The sequence below is a fragment of the Bombus bifarius genome, unplaced genomic scaffold, assembly GCF_011952205.1.
Source record: "Bombus bifarius isolate JDL3187 unplaced genomic scaffold, Bbif_JDL3187 scf7180000008288, whole genome shotgun sequence".
NCBI classification, from domain to species: domain Eukaryota; kingdom Metazoa; phylum Arthropoda; class Insecta; order Hymenoptera; family Apidae; genus Bombus; species Bombus bifarius.
The window spans coordinates 275,055-300,489 of NW_022884571.1; the positions used below are offsets into that span (position 1 = coordinate 275,055).

At 36.1% G+C, this 25,435-nt stretch overlaps 4 protein-coding genes across 26 annotated transcripts in view; 3 read left to right on the forward strand and 1 right to left on the reverse strand.

Moving 5' to 3' along the window:
• Positions 1-317: 317 nt before the first annotated feature.
• Positions 318-1,353, forward strand: LOC117212311. Its single transcript, XM_033457010.1, has 3 exons — positions 318-488; positions 878-1,021; positions 1,100-1,353. Exons 1-3 carry the CDS (start codon positions 414-416, stop codon positions 1,232-1,234), a joined length of 354 nt encoding a protein of 117 aa, XP_033312901.1. The 5' UTR covers positions 318-413; the 3' UTR covers positions 1,235-1,353.
• A 180-nt stretch (positions 1,354-1,533) lies between these two features.
• Positions 1,534-6,918, forward strand: LOC117212309 (polyphosphoinositide phosphatase). 2 transcript variants are annotated; one of them, XM_033457005.1, is made up of 14 exons: positions 1,534-2,175; positions 2,248-2,473; positions 2,863-3,027; positions 3,505-3,889; positions 3,968-4,214; positions 4,290-4,485; positions 4,558-4,756; positions 4,829-5,401; positions 5,466-5,578; positions 5,660-5,900; positions 5,963-6,178; positions 6,265-6,447; positions 6,503-6,671; positions 6,740-6,918. In XM_033457005.1, exons 1-14 carry the CDS (start codon positions 2,092-2,094, stop codon positions 6,830-6,832), a joined length of 3,090 nt encoding a protein of 1,029 aa, XP_033312896.1. In that variant the 5' UTR covers positions 1,534-2,091; the 3' UTR covers positions 6,833-6,918. The 2 variants fall into 2 exon arrangements, with proteins under 2 accessions (XP_033312896.1, XP_033312897.1); XM_033457006.1 differs by lacking the exon at positions 2,863-3,027 and having other exon boundaries at positions 1,536-2,175.
• LOC117212310 (ubiquitin-60S ribosomal protein L40) lies at positions 6,911-7,993 on the reverse strand. 2 transcript variants are annotated; one of them, XM_033457007.1, is made up of 3 exons: positions 7,879-7,993; positions 7,274-7,473; positions 6,911-7,192 (listed from the first exon to the last, which is right to left on the reverse strand). In XM_033457007.1, exons 2-3 carry the CDS (start codon positions 7,461-7,463, stop codon positions 6,996-6,998), a joined length of 387 nt encoding a protein of 128 aa, XP_033312898.1. In that variant the 5' UTR covers positions 7,464-7,473; positions 7,879-7,993; the 3' UTR covers positions 6,911-6,995. The 2 variants fall into 2 exon arrangements, with proteins under 2 accessions (XP_033312898.1, XP_033312900.1); XM_033457009.1 differs by having other exon boundaries at positions 7,274-7,476; positions 7,879-7,952.
• A 15,525-nt stretch (positions 7,994-23,518) lies between these two features.
• LOC117212313 (protein turtle-like) overlaps positions 23,519-25,435 on the forward strand; it is a 155,703-nt gene continuing 153,786 nt past the window's right edge. For 18 of the 21 annotated variants that reach the window (XR_004488436.1, XR_004488435.1, XM_033457020.1 and 15 more), the window contains exon 1: positions 23,519-24,037. The gene's annotated coding sequence lies outside the window, so the exon portion shown is untranslated. The remainder of the gene's footprint in view (positions 24,038-25,435) is intronic. The other 3 variants (XM_033457026.1, XM_033457025.1, XM_033457027.1) reach the window with 1 other exon arrangement.

Below are 25,435 nucleotides of genomic sequence, written 5' to 3' on the forward strand. Positions count from 1 at the left end.
GAATAAAAATATATTTAATTTTTGTAAGAAAGAGTAAAACATAATAAATATATATAACTCCTAAATTAAAAAATGTGATAAAATGTACATATATAATAATATATTTTAGTCATAATAATATTATCTTTAAACTATTATAAATAACTGCTATTTTATAATTCTATTAGGCTATGCTGTCGGATTATATAGTTAAAAATAAATTAATATGTGTAACTTATTTAATAATATTTGATAAGAAAATTTTCGACTAATTTATAATGAAATACCTAGTTTGCATTCTACCAACTTATACATATATCACTATGTACGTTACGTGTGATAAATAAGTACTTGCTTTTCCCTCTCCAGAGAGCACCAAACTCACTAAGAAGAAGTGCCATCAGAAAGGCAGGTATGTTACGCAAATAGATAAAATGTCGTTCCATCAATTCAATGCATTTACTGGTCGTTTAAAACATTCGACACAATTACAAGCTCTTTATCCATTAGTAAGTAATTAACGACAAAAATTAAGTCAAAGATTCTTATATTTTCCAACATCTTCTTATCATTTTTGCTACTTTGTTTCAATGAAGTATGATTTACTTTGTTTTTAATATGATAATTATAAAAAATTTTTAAAACTTTACATTCAGTTATTTATTGTTAAATGATATTCCCTATCATATGCTAGAAATGTTAGATAAGTAAGGAATGAAGCTTTGCATCTTTATATAACTACATAATATCAATAGAATATAGGTGTAATATCCAAGAAATTAAAAAACTATAATATAAAAAAAATTGTATATTTAAATTTAATATCCTAAACATAATATTATTTGTATCAATTTCATTGATTGCATAATAATATATAAAATTAATACTTGTGTCGTAGTCCCCAAGACCATTAGAAAAAGTAGAACCAATAAAAATGATGTTTGATTCTGTCAAAACTAAGCCAGTATCTACTTCGTTATCTGGCAAACAGAATTATTCTACAGTACCTGCAAAATTAAAGAAGCTCCAACAGGAATGGCAGGTAAATATAAATACATATATATCTGTCGATAATAAAATTACATTAGAAAGAGAAATATAATAAATATACATTTTACAGGCTGACTTAACAAAACCTACATACCTTCTACGAGGTAGATCGGATAACATGATTGTTGCAGGACTTTCTGCAGTTTCTGCAATTTGTTTTGTCGCTAATATGTACTACTTATTAGAGCTCAGAAAGAAATTTTAATGCATATAGGAAATTAAAATGCTTTAGTATAGATATACTTAGGAATGATATTTGTTGTAAAAAATAAATTATAACTTCAAGTAATATTTTGAACTCATTATTATAAATAAATGATTAAATATACATTTATTTTATTCTGCCGTCACACTCCTTTTCATAGTTAGGTTTTCGTTTGTGTATAGTGAGAATATTATACTACACATGTATAATATATACCAAACTGTGTTGTATGCAAATATATATGAATTACATATATGTATGTATATAATGTACATAATGTATAGTAATGTACCTACATAGAATTCTATATTTTATCTGCGAATATAAAATATCCTAACCTATACCACAAATACAAAAAGTATAGGATGGACCTAATGCTTAATGCATTTTTGTGTCATTTGTTTCGTGAACTTTAAAGGCAAGTTCATATACAATTTAAACATCAATTCGAAGTTTCCGATTCAGCATACTCTTATTACATGCTTATTATAGACGAGGTACTGAGATCTTGACATTGATTAAATATAGGATAGACTTGATATATGGAATTTGCATCTCATGTTCTGAAATTGCTTTTTGGTTGTTACGGCGAACGTAGGAATTGTATCAATTTAATCGCCGAAAATGATAGTATTCCATACTATATCGACAATGTTGGAAATGACACCTATGTGGTAAAAGAGCTCTAAAGCACTCGAGACGTAAGACAGAAAAATCTACTAAGTGATAGGTCTATCTTTTATTTTGTCTGTGATAGTATTAAACGTCAACTTAAATGATACACAAAGAATTTGTAAGAAAGCTACTAGTATTGGAAAAAGACATTCTAAATATTTGTAAATTAACATTTATCTGCAATGGATGAAAAGATTATTTCAACTGTAGTATTTCATCCTATTATTTCTTCAATACAAAAAATTGCCCTTTATGAAACAAAATCTGTAAGATCTTACTTTATGTTATAAGCAATAAATTATTTAAATATTCTTGAATACATATAATTTACGTTCCAGAGATTTTATTTAATGGGTTCAAATAATACTTTAACACGTTTCCGTGTATTAAAAATAGACCGTATGGAACCGAAAGAATTAGTTGTTGTAGATGATAAAAGAGAATATACTCAAGATGAAATAAAGGACCTTGTAAATATGATAGACATGGGTAATCGTACACGTACTGGGCAAAGAAGTAATATTGGAGGAGTTGCCAAAATTGTTTCGGCTTTTGGAATTGTTGGTAAGCAATATTAATTTCTTTATTAGTTACTCACATAAATTATCAGTACATATGCCTTTACAATAAAGAAATTTTTCATATTTTGTAATAATTATATATGACTCATAATTGTATAGAAAGAATAAGAATATAATTTTATATATCAATTCTTTGTTTTTTATTAATACATAGTTACATTGTATGTAATATGTAAGAGCAGCGTACGTGTCAGAGACATAGCTTAAGCTTTATAATTTTGCATGATTTAATTCTTGGCATGCATGTTTATTGCATTTTAATACTAGACGCAAAATAACATAAATATACATAGTAATATTGGAGTAAAACTATTGCTAAAATATTATATAAGACTTAGTTTCCATATATTATGTATTTGCTTGCTAACAAAGGCAACATTCACAAAGAATCTACATCTGACAATGGTGTATCAGAAGAATCTGAACACCAAGAATGTCAGAAACCATTGCACAAACCAACTCAAACTAAATTCACCTGGAAAACAATGTGGCAGAGAGAAACTTTCCCTCGACTAGTACCAGCTTTTGGTCTTCTTGGTAAGGACCAATCTTTCATATTCAGTGAAACATCATACATTTGAAACAGAATAACAATCTTAACAAAGAAAATTTAATACACATGCACATATACACACAAATATCAACTTTATAGTAAGTGATACATATGTAATATAATAAGATGCAAATGTAGCTTAAATGCGATAATGGTCATTCTGTATGGTAACTTTACAATAAACTATTAATTTGAAAATTTAAAACTCAAAAATAAAATCGTATGCAATAAGAAATGATATTAAATACTTATTGTACCAATATAAATACTCTGTGTGTAAGATATTGCAGCACATGTATGTTTTTAGCATGATATCACACAAAATTATATTTGCATGCTATTTTACTTGCAGTTAGAAAGTTAACCATGTTATATGCACAATATATTAGATATGTAATAAATAAAATGTAAAATTGATTTATACTAATAAAATAATTAATGGTTAAAAATTATTCTATTAGGTTTTGTACGTTTCTTAGAAGGATACTATATAATTCTTGTTACTAAACGACGTAGAGTGGCTGTAATTGGGCATCATACAATATACAAAATAGAAGACACTTCAATGATTTATATTCCAAATGATACTATTCGTGTTTTTCATCCTGATGAACAAAGATATGTGAAGATGTTTCAAAGCATAGATCTTAGTAGTAATTTCTACTTCAGTTATTCTTATGACCTAACACATACTTTACAAAATAATATGACTCCACCAAAACATATCAAACCTGATATTTTTAATACAAATAACTCGGATTCAAATCAAGCAGGGAATAGTGATACTGAAGATGCAGAAGACTTTTTCAATATTTGGGCATCTAAAAAAAATTATTGGAATAATAGGTTTGTTATAATAATCAACTAATAAGTTTTTGAAAATTAAACACTCAATAAAACTTGAATAATTGGTAATATTTTTAGTGGTACAGAAAAATATATCGATTATGGTGTGCGAAGTAATCCGCACCGTCGATTTGTGTGGAATTCGCATTTATTGAAACCAGTAGAAAAGGACTTGCATCGTGACTGGATTTTATATGTTACACATGGTTTTATTGGTCAATCAAATGTTAGTATTTTTGGAAGATCTATGTATATAACTATTATAGCTAGAAGGAGTAATAAGTATGCAGGTACCAGGTTTTTAAAACGTGGAGCAAATTTTGATGTATGTACAATTAAATAATATTTATGTTGCGCTATTGTAACTGTATATCACTAAAAGGTAATTTTATTACTTCAGGGAGATGTTGCAAATGAAGTAGAAACAGAACAAATTGTACATGATTCTGGAGTGAGTTCTTTAAGTAAGGGCCGTTTTAGTTCTTTTGTACAAATGCGTGGATCTGTTCCTGGACATTGGAGTCAGGATGTTAGTAAAATGGTTCCTAAACCTACTATCACTTGTGATTTGGCTGATCCTTATGTAGAAACAGCAGGTATGGAAGTTAAATGGTATCGTTATATTTATATATGATACAATCAACATTTAATTATTAAAAAAAACCCAGGTGCACATTTTAATCAGCTTTTAAGAAGATATGGTTCTCCAATTATAATTCTCAATCTTGTTAAAAAACGTGAAAAAAAGAAACATGAAAGTACATTGAGTGAAGAATTATACATGGCTGTTAAATATTTAAACCAATTTCTATCTCCAGAACATCATATTCAATACATAAGGTTTGACATGGCTCGAATGAACAAAAGGTACAACTGCATGATTTTATGTTCTAGTATGCAAAAGTATTAGATATAATTTTTAATCATTTTTTTTTTCAGAAAAAAGTTTAATGTTATGGCACGATTGGCAAATATAGCACATAATGCAGTTTTGAAAACTGGTATTTTTCAATCACAAAATCCATATTACAGTCAAAGGAATTTATTTTCTCCTCAATCTAATTGCAATAAAAAATCTCATAAAACAAATTCAAACACGATTTCTTCATTCAATACATATGGCGTTCAAAATTATACAAATATTTCCATTGAAGATAATCTATCTGTCAGCTGTAGTACCGATTTTAAATTTACCAGAGAAAATAAGTATAATGAATTACATTATATAGAAAACAAAGTAAGACAATGCTTTGGTAAAAGGGGTACATTACAAACTGGTATTATTAGAACAAATTGTGTTGATTGTTTAGATCGTACGAACACAGCACAATTTGCGATAGGAAAATGTGCTTTGGGATTCCAATTGTGTGCTTTAGGAGTATTAGAATCTCCTAAATTAGAATTTGACTCTGATTGTGTAAGAATGTTAGAAGAATTATATGAGGATCACGGCGATACATTAGCATTACAATATGGTGGCTCTCAGTTGGTGCATAGAATAAAAACTTACAGGTAAAATTGCATAATATTGTATATATTTTCAATTATGATGAGAGATTTTTATTTTATGATTTAGAAAAACTGCACCATGGACAAGTCAGGGTAATGATATTATGCAAACTCTCAGTAGATATTATAGTAACACATTTAGCGATCAAGAAAAACAACATACAATTAATTTATTTTTAGGTAAATATAAATATGAGATTAAGTAATATTAGAGGCAGATCAGAATAGTAAATAAAATTTATATCTAAATATTTTTTACAGGTTTATTTATACCTGAAGAAGGAAAGCCTCCTATTTGGGAACTTCTAACAGATTACTATCTTCATCACAAACCCGCTTGTCATTACTCCCGCAGAACAAAAGCTTTAACGCAGTGGTGGGATACTACTGTATTAAAATGTCTACCATATGCATTAAATGAAATAACAAAAACATGTTCAGAAATAATACAAGTTCAAAATTCAACTGAGGAAATGATTGATGTTTATTACGATTACCATAGGTATTGAAACATTTCATAATGTGAATATAATATTGTGGTTCATTTATATATATTTTTTATAGGCCATACGAACTGTCTTTACTTTCCGAAGTTTACGCGTATAAAATTAGTCATTCTGTTAGAGATTTCATGCCGCATTTTACAACCAGTTTTAGTCCATTTGCAGTACGAATACGACCAGGTAGAAGAAGGGAAGAAACTGGTAATAAAAATTTAAATATGAAGAATCCTTCAATGACTGGGCAAAGTAGTACCAGTAGCACAACATCGAGTGCAAGGTAGTACAAGTCATTAATAGAGCAAGGAAAAAATTGAAGCAAATGTAATTTTTTGAATCTTAATTTTTATGTGTAATATTCCATAGCTCTAGCGATGATTCAAGTTCCGACGAATATGAGAATCATCAACATACTAATGATTCTCAATTCGTAATGTCAAAAGAAAGTTCAGAATTCACATCTTTTGAATTATTATTTCCGTCTATGAGAGAAGTGTATGGTACTCAACCTCAATATCCTAAAAGGAATGATGTCATATTATATAAAAGGTAAATTGCTTCTATACATATTAAAGGATACTTTTTTTATATATATTTTTAATAGATTTGCATTAATTGGACGCAATGCGACATATTCCTCGGATTACACGAAACTGCGTTTAAAATTATCTCAACAAGTGTCATTCCCTGAAGTGACAACTAATGTAGTTCAAGTACCAGTGGTAAAGAAGTCTAGCATTAGTATATATGAGCAATATGTTAAAAGAGCTGAGGTAAATATATATTGTCATTAGGATATAAATCTTTTTTATCGTATTAAAATTATATATATATTATTTAGGTAGGTGGTTCTGTGCCAAGCACCAATGATATTATCTTGTATGAAAATTATGTGAAACAACAGCTACCAAAAAGACTAATATATTCAAATTGAATCTATTATGTGTTAAAGTTTGTTTTATGTTTTTATATACATCTATAGAAATTAATATATAATAAAGTGTTAACAAAATCTGGTTACTTCTTTATGTACGTTTTATTCACACCATCTTTTAGAAATACATATATTCGCAAAATGAGCAAACATTATATGTAGTCTACTTCAGCTTCTTTTTTGGTCGAATATTATTTGTGTGGCCACACTTTTTCTTACGACAGTTGGTTGCACGTGGATGAAGACGGGCATAACATTTTCTACAAATCATTTTATCACAATTGTATTTCTGTGCAAGAATACGCAAAGTAGGTTCGATGACACCACCACGAAGTCGAAGAACAAGATGCAAGGTAGATTCTATTCAAAACATAAAAACTATTATTATGGGCTATAAAATATATAAAGTATTGGAACTTCTTTAATGATGTTACAAGATACCTTTTTGAATATTATAATCTGACAGAGTACGTCCATCTTCCAATTGCTTTCCAGCAAAAATAAGACGTTGCTGATCAGGTGGAATTCCTTCTTTATCCTGGATTTTAGCTTTTACATTTTCAATAGTATCTGATGCTTCTACTTCAAGGGTGATGGTTTTACCAGTCAAAGTTTTCACAAATATCTGCATCTTGGTGTATCTATTTTTTAGTATAAAAAAGATTGAAACCGTATATGTAATAAAAGATCATAATGTAAAACAGGGACGTTACAAAAGTATACAATATTTACTCGGCAAAATGGTTGAGTTCGACAATTAATTTTCTACGTTCCTAATTTCTCTTTGTTATCTACTATTTTTTTTATTATTAAGTTCACTAAAATATGTAAAAGTGACTAGAAAATTTCACAATAGACATTTCGTTTATAAACGTGTATTCTAGCAACGTAACGCGTTGCAATTGTTTTTGAAACCCTTTTGTTTAATTGTTTCATTATATATGTAATTTTTTTATTAACTATTTACTAATTCAATTTAAAATCAATTTACAACTTCGTAAGAACATTTTAAAGCATAAAAATTTTAAACAATATTGAATTCTTACCGTTAGAAACGCGTGCTTGCTGAAGACAACCTAAAAGGACTTTACGATGGCAGCACTGTAACTTCCGTCCACATGAAAATCAATTATGTAGGTATACTAGCCCTCTCGTGGCGAATAATACTATTATTTCAAAGAAAAGTATTTGCAAGAATATTTATTGTGTTTAATTTGCATACAAAGTGTGTAATTATTGAAAATTTACGTCGTTGCTGCATATTTGAAAGAAATTGTTTTCAGCCTATTGTGAGTATTGTTAATGAATATTAATAGTTAAGACGATTCATTTTCAACGTATTGTACAACTTGAAAACCTTGATACAGTCATTTTTGTAAAAAAACACCACTTCCTGAATATTATCGTTATTCTTATTACAATCCATATTTATCTTAATCTTATTTGAATGTATTGAACGTTAAATATTATGTAATATTATTTTCTTTAACAAACTCTTTAGTTAATGGTTTATAACTTTGAATTATATTTGTATATCTTCTGATAATATATTTGTATTTTATAATTGTAAAAATGTAGATGCATATATGTGTCTACGTTGCATTACAAACATGTATGATACGCGTGCGCATGTTATATCCGATGTACGTACTACTTCCTTCAGAAGACGAAGGTTTCATTCCATGCCTTAGGCCATGGCTATATGCAAATTTCAGTAGTAACCCTTAAACTTTATACTTTGACCTAGATGTTTACCGGCCGAAAGGCCCCACAATTAAAAGTGTTTTACAGCGGCCTTTAAAGCTAGGAATTATCTAAGATTTTACATATTTTCAAATAGAATGGTTATTTCTTAGAAACTTTCATTAGAATCTGTAGCTTACCATAGAGTTTGTACAATTTGTAGAATTTCGCAGGTATGTTTATAATTTCTTACAGATATGTTCTTCGTGAATGGATCTCATAAACTCGAATGACTTTTACGATACTTTGAAGAAATATAAGACGCTTTATGATATTTTGCCGGCTTGAATGCTTTTGCATTTACTGAACGAGAATCTCTTTACATTATGAACGTCATGGATCAATGCGTTATATGTAAGAATGTAGATAAAGAGAAATGCAGTGGAAAGTAAAGAAAGTATGTAAAATGTATCATTAATTTTGTGACAGTAGTAGATAGGCTGTGAAATCGTTAACGCAAAGGCATTTACAATTAATTCACTAAACACAACATTTTGTAACTTAAAATGAGATGCATCTCGCCAATTAGAATGCATATCGAACTCGTAATCCACAATACAGCTTTGGATGTTCGATATATGTATGTACTCATGTATATGTATGTACATGATTCCCCGTGATACAATGTATTCGCCTTACAGGTGAAATGGAGTAAACAACAAGGTTGTTCTTGTAATCCGTTCTGAGATTGCTTCATCGAGTAGCTTCGGTTTTTGTATAACATTATAGAGGAGTTGTAAATCTCCATCGAAGTTTGTTATCAAAGTTTCCTCATTATAAATTCCACTGGCTGTTTCCTATACGCCAGAAAACACATCTCAATTCGTTGCATTGATCAACTGTGTTGTCGAAAGTTATTTCGAGTTGTTGAACTTCAATGAAGTTAACCATAGTCTCAAGGCTATTGTGAAAATTGAACAGTAACTAGATTTGGGTTTAGATGGACTGACTATGGTTGGGAATGCGAATTACTACGTTTTAATGATGTATGAGAATAAAGTAAATATTAATAGAAATCTACAATGGTGAAATTCTCGATAGTTACAATGATTATTGCATAGTTGATATAAATTGTTGTTAATGAGTAAGCATGCTTTAATGGTAATGTTATGCACGAAAAACCATTTTTTGATGTAGCAGGTGGGAAATTAATTTATGACAGTATTGCTTTCTCTCTTTGTTTCGATCGTTTGCAAATGAATACCTAACACTGAAATTTGATTGATCAATTTGCATAATTGTTCAACAGATGTTAAACTTTGATCATGCAAGTACGATAGTGTCGGAAATAACGAATAAAATAAAAAACTTTTCTCTACAAATAGGTATTACGTTGATATCATTGTACAAGTTTTTACGGGCGAATATAGATTTTGCTTAATAATAGAGAACAATAGAGAATATTTTCCGTTTCTAGACGCAATCACCGTGAGCGAACAGTCATTTAGCGACTATTTTATAGCGGATCTACTAGAATGTAGACAGAATAATTTCGACATCGAAACAGTATAAATTTACGGGAATTCTGGTATGATCAAATCGTATTGTGTCCCTAACAGTCGCAATTGGTCTTTATTTACGAAACTATCGGTCGATACTACTTTACTCTAGTGTTTACTTTTCCCTCCGAAAAACAACGGATGTCCAATGCAGTTGTGACTACTATTGCTGCTATGACGTTCGGCCACTTGTCCATTAATGGATATCTGTATTCCATGTTCTGACGCGATTTCCATTTACATACGCTGCATGCCATACTCTTATCCTTAAATGTATGAATTAAATACAGCTTCGGTCCATGTATCATTTCTGGAAATTGCGAACAAGGACCGATTAAACATAATATTTCCGTATACTTTATATATCGAAAATGTATTTCTATCCCGCTGGTTCGTTAGTGAATTCCCTATGGCAAAATCGTGTATTCGTTAGAACAGTTAATAACGATGACATGGATGAAGAGCAGGTATCACCCGCGGCAAGCAAGCTATGCTCATGTTCAGGTTCGCCAGACTGGGTTGCTCTTCTACCAAATAAAGCATTTGCGTTTTTTGTAATCATTGCTGGCCGGTTTACCTAGTTTCCCTTTTCAATTACCCTTGTAATTATCTTCTAAATATTTTCTTGTAGTTCTTGCTGTAGAACTTTCGCTATTAGCACGACATTCTGGCATTTTATTTAGTGCTAACTCGATCGTTCACCTCAATTCCATTGTATACTGTGTAATGTCTGATACGAGGTATCCATCGGATCAATGAGACCTCTTATCGGTGTCTTTGCCTGAGACACATAAGCAGATGAATTTATCAGTGAACGAACTAATAGTGGAAAAGCCTGTCCGAGTCAGTAAGATCATTAAACTGCAGGGGCCACGATATACGGGCTAAAATTGAAGTCTAACTCTAAAGTGAACTCGTTCAACTACGGTTAAGCTTTCATGACACTTTGACCTCGACTCGTACACGCTTTTACCGAAGAACGCGCAAACCTGATTTCTGGATCGAAGATCGAATTATCGATTTCCGTCGACGCCGAGCCCTAACGTTTCTCCACAACCTTTTGTACTCTCTTATCTTTTATTTCTTTTGGTCTTCTACTCGGTCTCTTCCTACACTGCTGTTCCACCAGCAGTCGCCACCTTTCGTTCAGAGAGAATTGGAGAAGTGCAATTAAAAGTTGTTACGAACGTGGCCCGAAACCACGTTTAATCGTCGTTGTGCTTCTTAGCCGTAATTAGAGTTCATTGATGAATGAACGAGTCTATCCTCTTTTATCTCGTGCCTTGATCAAGCCCTCAGGTTTTCGTGTAATTTATTATGCTATGTCTGTTCGACGTTGAAATTTTATAAATTGTTGTTTATCAGCAACTAAAGACCTATTTATTTTTCGTTGGAAATTGAACGATATATATGTATATACGTACAAATGTCATTCGTATGTAGATAATATAATAGATCTATAAGGTTATATTTCATGTATAATCATTGAAGAGTGTTCGTACAAGTATCCCCGGGATAACAAAAATTTCCGTATCGTAAAATTTGTAAGCAAACTTGTTCGATAAGAAACTGACGAACTTTCAGAATTTTATCGACGGTTCCGCAAAATTTATATTTGCTTGCTTACAGACCAAAATGTAATTCTTCCCTCCTGGTAATAACTTTAGCGTTTTCGTACATCGACAGCTACGATAAAGGGACCACAAAATGAGTATGAAATGCCATTGCGATCCGAGATAAAACTTTTCCATCAAAATTCCCTGCTCTCCCTCGTGTCCCTCGTCCTTCCATTCTTCGCAGTTTGCTCGTTCAAGCGATTCTGCGACCCGCTGATTCTCATCTGCCTAAATCGATGTCCGATTCTTTTTATTTCTACCTTTTTTCTTTCGTTATATCATGCAATATGCCGGTCGTGCAGCTATTGGTCAGATAAAGGTCCCTTCATAACCGATGCGTTTACGAATATGGGAGCTAAGTGCGATGCACCGAATAGCGTCTCTTTTTCCCTGCATAGAATGGACATATTAGGAAAGTGAGGGGAAAGTGAGGGGATTGGCGGTGTGCATCATGTAGGTATATCTGTACGAAGGACATCGAGGGGTAAGGAGAACGTATAGTTTCGAATGCAGTAGGTGCAACAGTGCAGGTAGGACACGCAATGCAGTTTCGTGGAAATTAGGTCAGCGAGTTTTCGGGTTAGACAGAGACAGTGGGAAGGGACGACGAACGAAAGAGAATACGTGGATTAGACTGCACCGAGAAAAGGACATCGCGCCTCTTGGAACCACCGAAAGGAAAAAGGGGAATAGGGAGAGTAAATATATGTAAATTAAACGTCCCTCGACTTTATTTAACGCAAGAGTTTAAAGGAGTTACCTTGCTTTTCGTCGAGACTCCCTGAATAAGAAACTTCTTCGAATAACGTGATGGGTAGCGAACAGAATAAAAAGAAGATACATATGTATGTATACATATAATCCATATTTTACCAATCTATCCAGACTATGAATACTCGATATTTAAAGTTTTTAATGTCTCACGTGTGAAAAATGACACGGAATGAAACATGTATGTACGTATAACGTAGCTTTATCAATGCTTTGTGATATCTGCGTGACGCGAAATTCTTATAATCTTAAATCACAATCTGTCGGAAATAGTCTTCCTTATAGGAATTACAAAACGCGGCACCAGATCATTTATTAACCACTTAGATTTCTATCTTTGTAATAAACAGATTACGGATTTAATCTAGAATGGGTGAGCTAGTAACCGAGAATATCGTAAAATGATAAGAGAGCTCGCAAGATTTCAAACTCCAAATCCTGCGATGAGAAAATTCAGTAAGTGATAGGTCTATTTTATAGATATCCTATTTGTGATATTACAGTGGTCTGCAATTAATGTTCCGCCATAGTGTATGGCGGATTTACTATTTGAAATCGGTTCAAGTCAAATAAAACGGTTAACGGTTCCTTTTTCCTTTGATTCGTAAAATCAGAGCGGAAGTCGGTGGTCGCGCGCGCGCTTCGGTTCGAAACCGTGGAGACTGACTTGCGTTATTTCATCATTCGCACGGTGATCTGTCGTTTCACTCATAGGATCGTTATTATTGAAACGAACCAACTAATGATATTATGTTGCAACGAGTTACGAGGAAAATCTTCAAATAAGACGATTACGATTCTCTGATTGATCTTCTTTTCGCGACCGAAGAAAAATAAAAAGAAAAACGCTAATAATAAATAGTTCTTAGTCTTCAGCATAATAAAACATTTTCTGAAAATCAAATACTTTACAAAAATGTAATTTTTCTAACTGAAATATAGCTTCTTCTTGTATTTTCAAAGTAGGAAACTTCTTTTATTTGAAAGTTGCAAGCAAATATGTACTTTAACATCGGAACACGCAACAAATTTACTCGTCTGATGTCTCATGCCGAAGTGTAAATCCAGGTCTTTTCTTCTTTGTCTCCTACATCAGCTTCCTTTCTGTACTCGGCTTTTCTCTTTCGTCTATCGTTTTTCTCTCTCTTACCCTAATCTTTCTCTCTGTCTCCCGCATTCGCTGGAAGTTGGTGAATGTCATGGAGTCGCGAAGTTGCGAACGCTGCGGTGGCGTATTACAAGCTGCAGCCGCTCCGTTCCACAGGTTTCCTTCAATAATGGAGCGGGCCAAATAGTCTAATTTACTCGGCGACTGGTCGCCCAGTCTGAATATGCATGTGTACCCGGGCTATTCACGACGGCGAAGACGGCGACGACGTCGTCGACACTAGGATCAGGAATCGGTGGAAGAGAACAGTTGTAGTTGCAGCTTGGCTAGCACTCAGCACACTGCTTCCTCGCAAGCATGTGCAGACAGGTATGTGCCTGCGTGTTCTATGTCGTGTCCGGAGTACGCCTCTTCATACCTTATTAGGCGTCACCCAACATGAACATTGTCTACGTTCAAGCACTCTCCAAATTGGGTCAGTTGACGTAATGCAACGCATACGAGTACAGGAAATATAGCGTGCACCGTGTGTGGACGTTTTGACATAGAAAAATTGATCTATACGCATATCGTGTTCCCTTTTGCTTGGAACTTTCTGCTTCAAACAACTTTCTCATTTTATTGTTTCCCTTTATCTACATGTCAAAAAAAGAGATGTATATATATATGAGTATCGTACCTATCTTACGCGATATGTACATACTTTGAAAATTAGGTGGTACAAGACGTTACAATTAGCTTTTTAGGTTTTCTTAAAGAAAATATTGGCAAAGTTAAAAATGATCAAGAACGTTTGGTTTCAAATTTGTGGATTCGATTTATGTGGGCAGTATCTTCACGCGAAGGCGATTAAACGAATTTCATAGATTTTGACGATCTGTATTCTTGTAACTCGTACACTTACACAGATTGCGTTACATCCTTTTCTATCATTGAACGTGACACTTTAGCGGATGGCGCTTGTTTTCGATTAGGAAGAGGATCCCTCGAGTTTATTTCAAAACATCTTGTTCGCTGTTATTTGGCACATATCTATTCCCGAAGTTCTCATTCTCTTATTGATATTACTGAGACTGTAAAGGCGGTAGGAGCGAGTTAACGAAAGATTTGTACGAATGCGATGTAAGTCATGAAGCAAAACAGTCGACTCTTAATCTTGATTCGTTCTTTAAACTCGATTATAAACTGTAAACTAATTGTAAGTTAACTGTACGGTTGGTGCAACGGTACGAGCGGCAGAATGGCGGATCAGTTGGTGCGAGTTTGCGTGCCTGGAAACCGACTGCACCGGCAGCAGCCACCGCCGCTACTACCACTGTCACTACCGCAGAATTTCAGTCCCGAGGGCTAGCATTAAACGAGTTTCTAACATACATTCCTAACTGCGCCACTTGTGCCCCCTGATCGGATATTCAATCAGGCAACGTGTTCGAGAATTTATGGGACAGATCACTTGACGGTGCTCGTGGACCAAATTTTGCGCTAGCTATGTGTGCATTTTACTACAGCTCACAATGCGATTGCGACTATAGAACGTGTCCTCTCGAAATGTGGAATACGTGGACCTAGTACATTTTTCTCGTTTATAATAGTGATATGATATGGACAATTGCGAAAACTGTACCAATGATCGCCAATCCTGTTCCAGCATACTTTTCTGGAGGAATCATTTAGCTGGTAATTCAGAGTAAAAGCGAATAAGTTCAACTTAGGAAACTTGGCCTATCGTATAAATTTATGTTACTCACATGAAACGTTTAAGAAAAGTGTACGACGACGCGCCAAATCATGCGGCGTTGAATTGATGGCAAACTTTTCAAAGCATCGTTTTATATAGCTGCGTAGCCTCGGGCAATTTCGACGATGTACACCTTGTTTATTCCTTGCCGCGTGTCTTTCTTGCCGACAAAATTACCAGAAACTGAGCTCGTACTTTTAGTAAATCCGTTACCAGTTTATGACTGCTTTTTTATCTACTTAGAAATTTAGAATAAAAATTATCTGAAAATAGCATCGTCGATTGTCGATAGTCGAAGAACGAGTTTATGAGGATTTCGTAGTTTTCTCGCATAGCTTTTTCACAGCGCATCGCTGCTACTCGTCCGAGTAAGGAATTTATTCCGGCAAATAGCGCGCATGTGATGCGCACCTACGAAACACATAGTTGACCATTTCGTGCGCAAGTTGGCGGAAGAAGAAGAAACGAGCGATTCTCCGTTGCTCCATTACCGCAAACAACTTGGTTGTTAAACCGGCCTTTCACTATCTCTAGCAGTGTTATATTCGTCTTTGATTTCGACGGAGCGAGATAAAGGCATCAATACCAAGGGATTCGGTGCAAGTGGTTTTTCCACGTTTTCTCGATTGGTTGGCTGACGATTAAAGGTTGTGAGTCCAATTGCTTCGAATCGCAAGAACGGCATTCGCGTCCATATAACGCGGCACGTACGAAAGATTCCCGTGGTGAGAGCGAGAACCTCGTTTAACCTCGAGAACTCGGGAGCGAAGGAGAAAAGAAGCAGGTTGTAAAAGGTAAAGGCAAAGGGCCGAGATCGGTGGTCTCTCCTTCTTGCGTGCTGCTTGCTTTCAACGTTGGATGCTGTGTACTCTTCGTATCCGAGTACCCACTCGAGTCTTGGCTCTGCCGGTCCTTTGGCCTTGGACGGAAAGCATTGACCTCGGCTTTCCACTCTCAGAGCACAACCGGTCACGTGGACCACAGTCTACTACAAAATACGTACTTACGCGCACCATCTTCCTCTTTCTTTCATTCCGTTCTTACAGATATATTTCTGCTTCCTCCTCTTGCTCTTACCTTCTTACTCTTTACGTCATTCTTCCCGTTTCATATCACCTCGATTCCTATTGGTAACGTGAATACACGACAGAGTACGCAGCGTTCATGTAAGCATCCTCGATTACGTAGTAGACTCTTACGTGAACCTGGAAACGTCACTGCACTCCTTTCTCTTTGCAACAGGCCGGAGAATTTTTTATTTTTATACTAACCGATATATTGGTCGGTGAAGCTAACCGTTCATAACTATAATGCCGTCACTAGGGAGTATTTTTATTCGGTCAACGTCGTCGTCAGGGGAATTACGTAAAATAGAGGGCTGCTTCGTAAAGGTTACCGAGTTTGGGTTAGCTACGTGAGAAATGATAACGCAGAAATTGCGTCATCGAATTAAATTTGCTGCGATCGATCGGAATATTTTCTGAAATTCGATGATACGATTGCACGAATGCGTCAGTCTCGTTAGCGGGTACGTGGAACCGAAGGGTGATGTTCCGTCAGTGGCGCGGTGAAAAAGCAATATTGATCTTATGCTAATTTTCCACTGAGTTATGAAAGGTTCGTGCCGAATGGGATAATTTATTCTCTTGTTAATGCCAACTTGTATACGGTGCCACGTTGGACATGCGCGCCGCCACCTGATTGCGGAGAAATCAAATTCACGATAATATAGCTAACATTTCATTGTTAATGTAAAGCTAGATGATGCTGGAAGTTTATAATGCGTCGTATTGTAGTATTACATTCTGTTGTATAGTTCTCGCGCTGGTATCTCTATTGCATTTGATGTTCACGCTAGGCTGAAACTTTTCAACTGTTGTACACATTCGTGCCGTATTTCTCTGAATAGCAAAGTTACAAAAAAGGCTCGAGTAAGGCCCGAATGAAGCGGTAATGTTCGCGGCAAAAAGAAATTGTTGGACACTTTACCATTGTTAGAACGACGAGTAGCGAACATCTTACCAATCCCATCGATCATTCCGCTGTCTTCGTTGCATAGTGTATTGCTTTCACTGAACTGAACTGTCGACACAGAGCATTGGTCACAGTTCAAAGTTTCGCTTAGTTGAACGTGTATGCAAGATCGAGATGTAACGTGTAGCCTTGATTTGTATTTATGGGTCCTATTTCGCTGCTTCGATTACGGTTTACGAGTTCTCTTGCCCATGCTACTAACCATGATATGCCCCGTTTGTCGGATGATTCGAATTATGGTTCGTCAATAATAGGCACGTTGTTAAACTTTATAAAAGTTTAATAAAGAGCATCACAATGATGCTGTGTATTTTTGTGTAAAAACGTATCGACGACCAACTGTTCATAAAACGAATTTATGGACTTAAGAGTGATGTAGATTATAATATGGTATTCGTATGGTATCTGCGTGTACACAAAACGTACTATATATGGTATCATACGACGGTATTGAGTCGGTCTATGATGTAGACAGGTGTGGGTGCTAATCAAGCATTTTGTCGTATTACTAGACCGACAGAAATAAGAGAATGCAGAGGCGAAAGGCGGCGAACGTCAGTATGATTATGATTAGGGGCTAGTGCGCGTTGCAGACGAGGGATTTGAGGTTAGGGGATTTGTAGTACAAATACGACATATGGACCGACGAACCGACCAGCAGTACGACCATACGACTGGCTATATAACGACCGCTATAGGGTGGATAGGAGCAGCGCATCAAGCGCGCGTAACACGGCTATGGTCTCCTCGTTACAGCTGCACAACTACCAAATTGCATTACTGCAGCCAGGAATCTCTGCGTTGCTTCAGTCCTGGAGTCTCTGACAGCCTCCCAAGAGGATTTCTACAGTTCCACCTTCCTCGTTTCCTCGAGGCATGTACATACACGTTTCGTGGCCTCAAAGGAAGCAGGATCTAGATTAAGTTCGTGTTTCAGGAATGACCCCCGACTGAAATTATTACGATAGATGGATAGAAACAACTTACGATAAATGGTCGCTAGTTTTGCACCTTATCCACCCCTTAGATTAATGTTGTTTGATGCAATTAATTTAAACGTTTCAAGTTGCCCGTAAAACTTACGTTTGTGTCTCTTCGGTAAAATCAACTGATAGTAATATCGAGCAAGTAGAGCTGTTCAGCGCACGTGTTTCCAGATTGTTAAAGCAGGCGTTGGTTGGAATACTGTTTATTTGCTTATTCCTCCAAAGTAAACGATGCACCAAGTGTCCTACGTATACGTTGTTTCTCTATCTTCCCATAAATAATATGTGGTAAGTCAGGTGCTCGGCATGTGCCGAATGTAGATTCACTTGCACGTTCTAGTGCTAAATGTCTCGTTTATGCTTTTGGTAATTAGAGTTTCAAGAACACTCGACGAAACGAACTAATGAAGTAAAACAAACAACACGACAAATTGTATGAACGTAATTTCAACGTTTCATCGTTCTCTGTACCATAGCGTTGTTTGTGTTACCAGCAAGATTAAGTTTTCCTTTCTAACGCTTAAGCTACGTTTTTTTATTTCGTTCCAATTCGTAAATTCGCTTATTGTTGTGAAGGTGCTTCCTCTGAAATCGATGGTACAAAATTTGGGTTGAAAATGTTGATCCGAACAATAGCGGTAACACGGGTCTGTGAATCGGCAAGATGCGTTTTGGGTTATAGTAGCGAGTCGGGACAAAATTTGATATGGTAAGCATTCTTGGTCATTGTACCTGAAAGCAGAAAGATTTGGCCAATGGAATCATTAATCCAACGATAAACACATCCGTGGCACCCGGAGTTCCAGTGTTTGCGTAACAACAATAACGCCGCAAGCGTTGTGCATCTGGCTGCAGAGATACGCCGGGTCACGTACGTCATTATTGCGCGGTCGATGCAACAAATTTTTTGGCGGGTCAGCTCAATAAAGTTTGGTGTTTTTAAATGTACGAACGGGGCCAACTCGATAGCTTATCTTAAATAAAATACAGTGTCCGATATGATGGAATATCTGGTTGCAGGAACAACTACTTCCCGTATTTTGATTTCATTTTGTGATTGGCATGCTTTCGATTCCACGATGATTTCGGTTCATTTCGATTACCGATTTACATTTATACTATATAAATGCTAACGCTAGGTGCCGATATACCCAACAGAAGGGAGACCTGATACCGTCCCAAAAACGTTAACGTTTGATTACTTGTTCATTTCAATGAGAATTCAATTTTCACTTTTGAAAGCTATATGACGTACGATTTCATTTGAAGAGAGAAGTAAGGAATATCCTGAGTTCTGTAAGTCCTAGATTGTTCTGGACCGGTCTTTAGTCCAGCGTTCTATTTTACTACGATGCTATGTGTGTTTACGTACCTTTATACCCAAATTCTGAGAGAACGGGTAATTTGGCCCGTGTGTCTATTAGTACGGCTAACTATCCGTGGGATTCGTAATCTAGTTTCTAGTTTACCTACGATCGAAGCCACGATCCGCGGCTGTGAAGGTGCAGATACACGTAAGCGATGAATTGCCGTTGCGGCAAAGTTCAAAATGCCGTCTGCTCTGTGAACCGTCATATAGACGCATAACGATAAAATTCCGAATTTCATACCTTGAATCCATTTAACATCTTGAGATATTTAGATCCGAAATGACAAAATAGGCGCGACTGTTTGATAAGATTCTAATATCTTTGAAAGGGTATCGTTCCTTTTCCTTTAAGGGTTCTTTAGAAGAGTATAAATAAGCAGTCTATGATATTGACGACTATCGAGAACGAACGTTTGCTTCTCCTTTGCTTATTTATATTCGAATCCATATGAATTTCTGGAAATACAGTGGACGTTTCCCGGATATATAATTGTAGAAACGGAACCGTAATTACCGGCCATGGTACGTTTTTCAGTCACGCCTCCGGCTCTTGAAGCCGATCGAACTGGAAATCGAATGAATCGTCTCCACCACCATTACTCCTGCCACCACGGTCACCATCGCCAGCCGTTCACCGACGTCCAGTACCCTTCCAATGCATAACGATAGTCAATTCAATTTGAATCGCGGCCAAGCTCGACAGGACAGTTAATTTGGTACGTATGATGGTCCGGTTTCGTGAATTTGCAGTGCGATTCATTCAACCGAATCACATAGATTGTTCCTGTATCATTTTTTCCCCATTTCCCTGCCCGTGGTTTATTGTGTTACGCACAGTGTATTATCTATACCTGTATTGCAAAAATTCGGGACAGTTGGCCGATCAAAATCGGTTTTAACGCGAAAGAGATTAATCACGCGTGATGGATAAAAATGCTGTCCGTTTGTATTTTTAAATTGGGGACTTTTCGTCCTTTTACAGTGACGAGTTCATAACCATCGTTGCTAATGCCCAGTCTTGGACCTGGTGCGCTCAGTTGGAGGGTGAATGAAACGAAGGCGTGGCGCGTTCGTTGATTCTCAGTGTTACTGTCAACCGAGTTGGGAACACCGATTCAGAGAAATGGTTCCAAATATTTTCCCCTATCATAAATTGATAGGATCCTGATGATTAATGTCAGGTATCGAACACGGGGAAATTCTGTGCTACGCGATACTATCCTACGATGTCTTATAAACAATATCTGTCAACCTTTCTACGACGATCTTCTATGCAAAATCCTATCGTACAAATGGGATGTGTTTCAAACAATTTCAGTTCAATGATGGATTGATTATAAAGTTCGTAGATCATATGAGTTACACTACAACGAAATGAATATAATGCTTCGACGGACATTGCATACGATTAGCTCTCGGATATCGACATTTCCGTCATTCTAATTAGAAGAGTTCGTTTCGATAGAGAAGTGCAATGCACTGGCTGGTCTGATAACTATTTGAATTTATAATGATCGCAGATAGTATTTCAAAGACTTGTCGATTCAAGCGGTACTCACAGGTAAGCCACAGATTGAAGAGACTAAAGGAGCTGGATTAATCAGCGGATAGACAGTATTTCAATGTCCGAAGGGATAAAGCTCTAGTTATAGTAGCAGTTTCTGAGAAACGTTCGAGTAGCTTCTCTGGTATTCGAAAAACAATGTGAAAATTCGAATAGAATTTATATTTAGTCATTATATTTAGTCATTAGTTACATTATATTTAGTCTTGGGTAATTTCATTACTATAGTGTATCTTCATCAGGATGCACGCTGATGCAGATAATAACGAAGACGAATCACTTTAGGCAATGAAAGAATCAAATAAGGCAGCTGTCATTTTTGAGCAGATTGAAGATTTAACGGACCTAAGAAGGACGAAAGAGTTATTTATTAACTGGCCTAGCACACGATCATTGTTAGCGGTTGTCGAAGAAATGATTATGGATTACCGGAACATCTTTGTTCCTGAAAATGCATGCGTCATTTTAGTTCATTTTCTCTTTACGTTTGAACTGACTCCGATTTGCAAAGGAATAGTACTCTTGATATTTCGTGTTAAAATACTAAATTTATCCTCGCTTTTACATCAGTATCGTATTATATGTTATAAATTTCAGTTCTACGCTACCACGAATGGTAGCTACGACGGCGAGTGTGTAGCGTGATGGGTTACGATTTTAGTAATTATCATGATTACTAAGATACGTTTATGATCGTTTGCCAAGAAAAATGGTAGTATCCACGAGGTAAAGTGGTGCTCGAGAAGCTATAGCTCGGTTCTTATTGCACGATAGTATGGTAATCCAGCAAAGTGTGAAAAGTTCCATAAACGATTATTCAGGAGGGAATAGTCGTTAGAGTTATTCCATGGAAATTAGATCGAGGAATGAAACTCTTTTGTCTAATTAAAGCATAATATCTTTGTTGGTGAAAGGTTGCACTATGCTTACACTGTTGCCCATGGATTAAACGTTTCATGAAAATTAATTGCTTTCTCCGAATGGCAGTCTATGTCTATGTTACTTCGTTCGGTTCTTTGGAGTGATGGTTGTTCGCGTTTCACATCCAGCTTTTACAATTAAAGGTCGAGCTAATTTTATAAAAGTAATTATGAAATACGTCGTTAATTTGACAAAGTTTTTTAGTTTGCAATCATTGTGATTCTATCTATATATTGTGAGCCTATTGCACGCAATTAAAAGGAGTGCCACTTCCACTTATTAGTGTTAATTGTGTAGAGAACTGAGATATTAATTAATTAATAGTATATCTGTTTGATACAACTCGTTTTGACACTATACTGTTAATTTGATTGATATTCTGAGAAGTGTTATTATGTAAGTATAATTAAGGGGACGTTGTTAATAGATTGTTGTTTTGTCGTGTCAAGATTTATTCGAAAGCACGATTATCGTTTGAGCAAATGAAATGATTCGTAAGTTACGACGAGCTACGGAAGAGACGCCATCGAAAGTTTCAAATTGTACCAATTAACGAACAATTATTTAGTTTATATCGATGAAAATCTGAGTTAAGTTAAGGTTTTTACATATAAGGGCTCTCTCTACGCCTTTATAGTCATTGATCAACGCGTTCACAGTGACACGCTTGGCAGTTTGCACGGAGTGGCCAACCGCGATACTATGGTTGAATAGTGAGCAGGGTTTGAGCGATCTCGCACGGTCGATGGACTCGCATAAATTAGAAGCGTTAATATGCGTTAGAGCAATCCCATCTCGGTTATTGCCCAAGGGATCGTATCGTAGCTGCATACGTTGCACGTACCGTTATTGTATTTCTCGTTCCATCGCAATTTTGCAGAGTATAGTTCGGTGTTAAATAGGCGTTTTCAAAAACAGACAGTTAATCATGATAAGGAAAAGAAGAGGAGCGAGCAATAATTCATATAGCTTCTTCGTCAAGAATTCTTTTTAAAATGACACCAATCGATTTTAGGCTAAAAATTCTTTGCTTTCGACCGTAAAGTCACAGTTAATGATTGTGTCATTACCGAAGATCTATTCGTGTTTATTCGATACATTAGAATCGATCGATAAGCAGTACCATAAGCAGTAAATGTATTAACATGAAAAGAAAAATAATTTAGGGATTAATATATAAATATAATGAAAGCAATGTCACCTAAAGATTTTGATTACGGCGGTTCGGACCCGGCGTGTGTAGACGGTGCCGGTGTTGCTATCGTTGATTGGCTGAGTGGAACGCGGTGATGGCGCCTATTGGTCGACGCGCGGAGGTGCGTTCGATAGCCCGGCTCGAACCCCCAGTACCCGGCAGAGCCTCGTACGGGAAACTGCTCCGTTTACGTGTTGTTACTTTCGAAGCTCCGAAACTCGTCCGCAGACCGCGTGCCCACATTACTTTTCGCCGTCCGTTCCTCTTTCTCTCGTTTCTTCTTTCCTCTCGTGTTGACCTCCCTTGCTGTCTGCGAACAGATTCCGTTGCGTGAACACGGTGATCGAGTCGTTTTCAGTTCCGTTTCCTTCTTTCTCCCTTCATATATTAGTGTCGTTAAGCGTCGCGCCAGAGATTGCGCGTCAAGTTCGCGACACCGTTGTTTTTTTCCTGCAGTCAAGTCGAGCGGTGCGACTCTACGAATCTTTCGACCGCCGCCGGGTGTCGTTACGTGCTTTTATTGTGACTGAACCTTTTGTGTTCCGCGAGCTCTTGTTTATCCAGTGCCCCTTTTGTTGCTTTTTTGAGGATTTTTCTTCTACATCCTGCGAGATCGGCTCTACGGCAGATCGTTCCTTCTCCACGGTGTTCATCTTTTTTGGTAAGCGTTTCTTCTTTTATCTATTGCCGTTCTAATAGCGTCATTTATTATCTTTTCTTCGTTTGTTATTCGGCTTCTGCGTCGCATTTCTCATATTACGTACAGCAATGTTTTGTTTATTCCACACTGGTTTAACATGCTACCGGGACAAAATTAGAAATCTAACCTCTTGACGAGTTTCGTATTACGCGACCGTGAACGGGGAAACTGCGCCACATCCGCTGTGTTAATGTTTTTGCAAATAGCATCATCGTGTTGATATGAAAATTTGACGAACGTATATGCAAGATCAAACATTAAGAGGTTTCCGACATCTGGTACCGGATATTGTCGTGTCTTTGTACACGGCGGTTATTTACCAAGAAGCAAATATAAGTACATTTGTCAAAAATCAAGGAACTGCAAGCTTACCATTCGATGTAGAATCTGTACTCACAGAAGTCGTAAATATTTACCGACCTCGAAAGCATTTCACTCGAGACGTTTCTCAACGTCAACGCTTCCGCGTTGACATTTGTCATGCCTCGTGACACGACGATGCAAAACGAAACGATACGGACCAGGACGGATGCGTACAATCGCTATCGTCGATGTTAACCGCTATCGATTCCCGGTAAAGGATGTAAGAAAGATTACTTTTAATTAATATGTTTCTATTCGTTCGCACGTCTTCAATCGCTCAATCATCGTTCTCTGAATCATTAATTTGTGACGCATTATGCGCAGTTATTATGGCGTGGTAGCGGCCGTCGATGATAATGTCTATTAGGGGGAAAGCTATCGTTGCGATGCGCCTATATCTTAATTGCAAATTGCAACTATTCGCAGGAAATTTGCCAAGGCTGAGTTGATTGAAACAGCCACTGTTTCCTGCCAGTTCCGGAATAACGACGACGACGGCATTATTCGACATTAAATCGACATTATTCAGCACTGATGACGTTTGCCGCTGCTACTTTGATAGGTCAATATCGATGACTTTATGCTTCTTCTTGCTTTCTGATGCCATTTAATCTTTCGCTCGAAAAAATATTGCGAGCAGGATAATTATTTTATAACTTCTGCTTTATTCTGTCTGCTTGCCACTGCTATGTTTTGCGGTTGAGCCGTCCAACGTTATCGCATTTGTTAATAATTCGAAGCATTAAATATGTACATATCTGGTAGGTAGATACAACGCGTACCTGTACAGATAATAATATATTTTCTAGCCGTAACCACGTTATCCTTGTCGTCGATACGCTTACAGTTATATATATTTTTCCGCGAACCGTCCTTGAATGCTGCATTTCGCAAGCCAATCTCGAAGATGAGTTTTCGTTTCTCGAATATCATGTGTCGTTCGAATCCATGTAATTTTTTACGCTGGATTCCCGATAAGCTAACACATCATCGAAC

Excerpts from the sequence above, each read along its gene's own strand:
- LOC117212311 (XM_033457010.1), top strand. The coding sequence starts at position 414 with ATGTCGTTCCATCAATTCAATGCATTTACTGGTCGTTTAAAACATTCG. Across the intron at positions 489-877 it reads TACAAGCTCTTTATCCATTA|TCCCCAAGACCATTAGAAAA; the intron begins GTAAGTAATTAA and ends CTTGTGTCGTAG. Across the intron at positions 1,022-1,099 it reads AGCTCCAACAGGAATGGCAG|GCTGACTTAACAAAACCTAC; the intron begins GTAAATATAAAT and ends TACATTTTACAG.
- LOC117212309 (XM_033457005.1), top strand. The coding sequence starts at position 2,092 with ATGGATGAAAAGATTATTTCAACTGTAGTATTTCATCCTATTATTTCT. Across the intron at positions 5,402-5,465 it reads CATAGAATAAAAACTTACAG|AAAAACTGCACCATGGACAA; the intron begins GTAAAATTGCAT and ends TTTATGATTTAG. Across the intron at positions 5,579-5,659 it reads TACAATTAATTTATTTTTAG|GTTTATTTATACCTGAAGAA; the intron begins GTAAATATAAAT and ends TATTTTTTACAG.
- LOC117212310 (XM_033457007.1), bottom strand. The coding sequence starts at position 7,463 with ATGCAGATATTTGTGAAAACTTTGACTGGTAAAACCATCACCCTTGAA. Across the intron at positions 7,193-7,273 it reads AGATTATAATATTCAAAAAG|AATCTACCTTGCATCTTGTT; the intron begins GTATCTTGTAAC and ends TGTTTTGAATAG.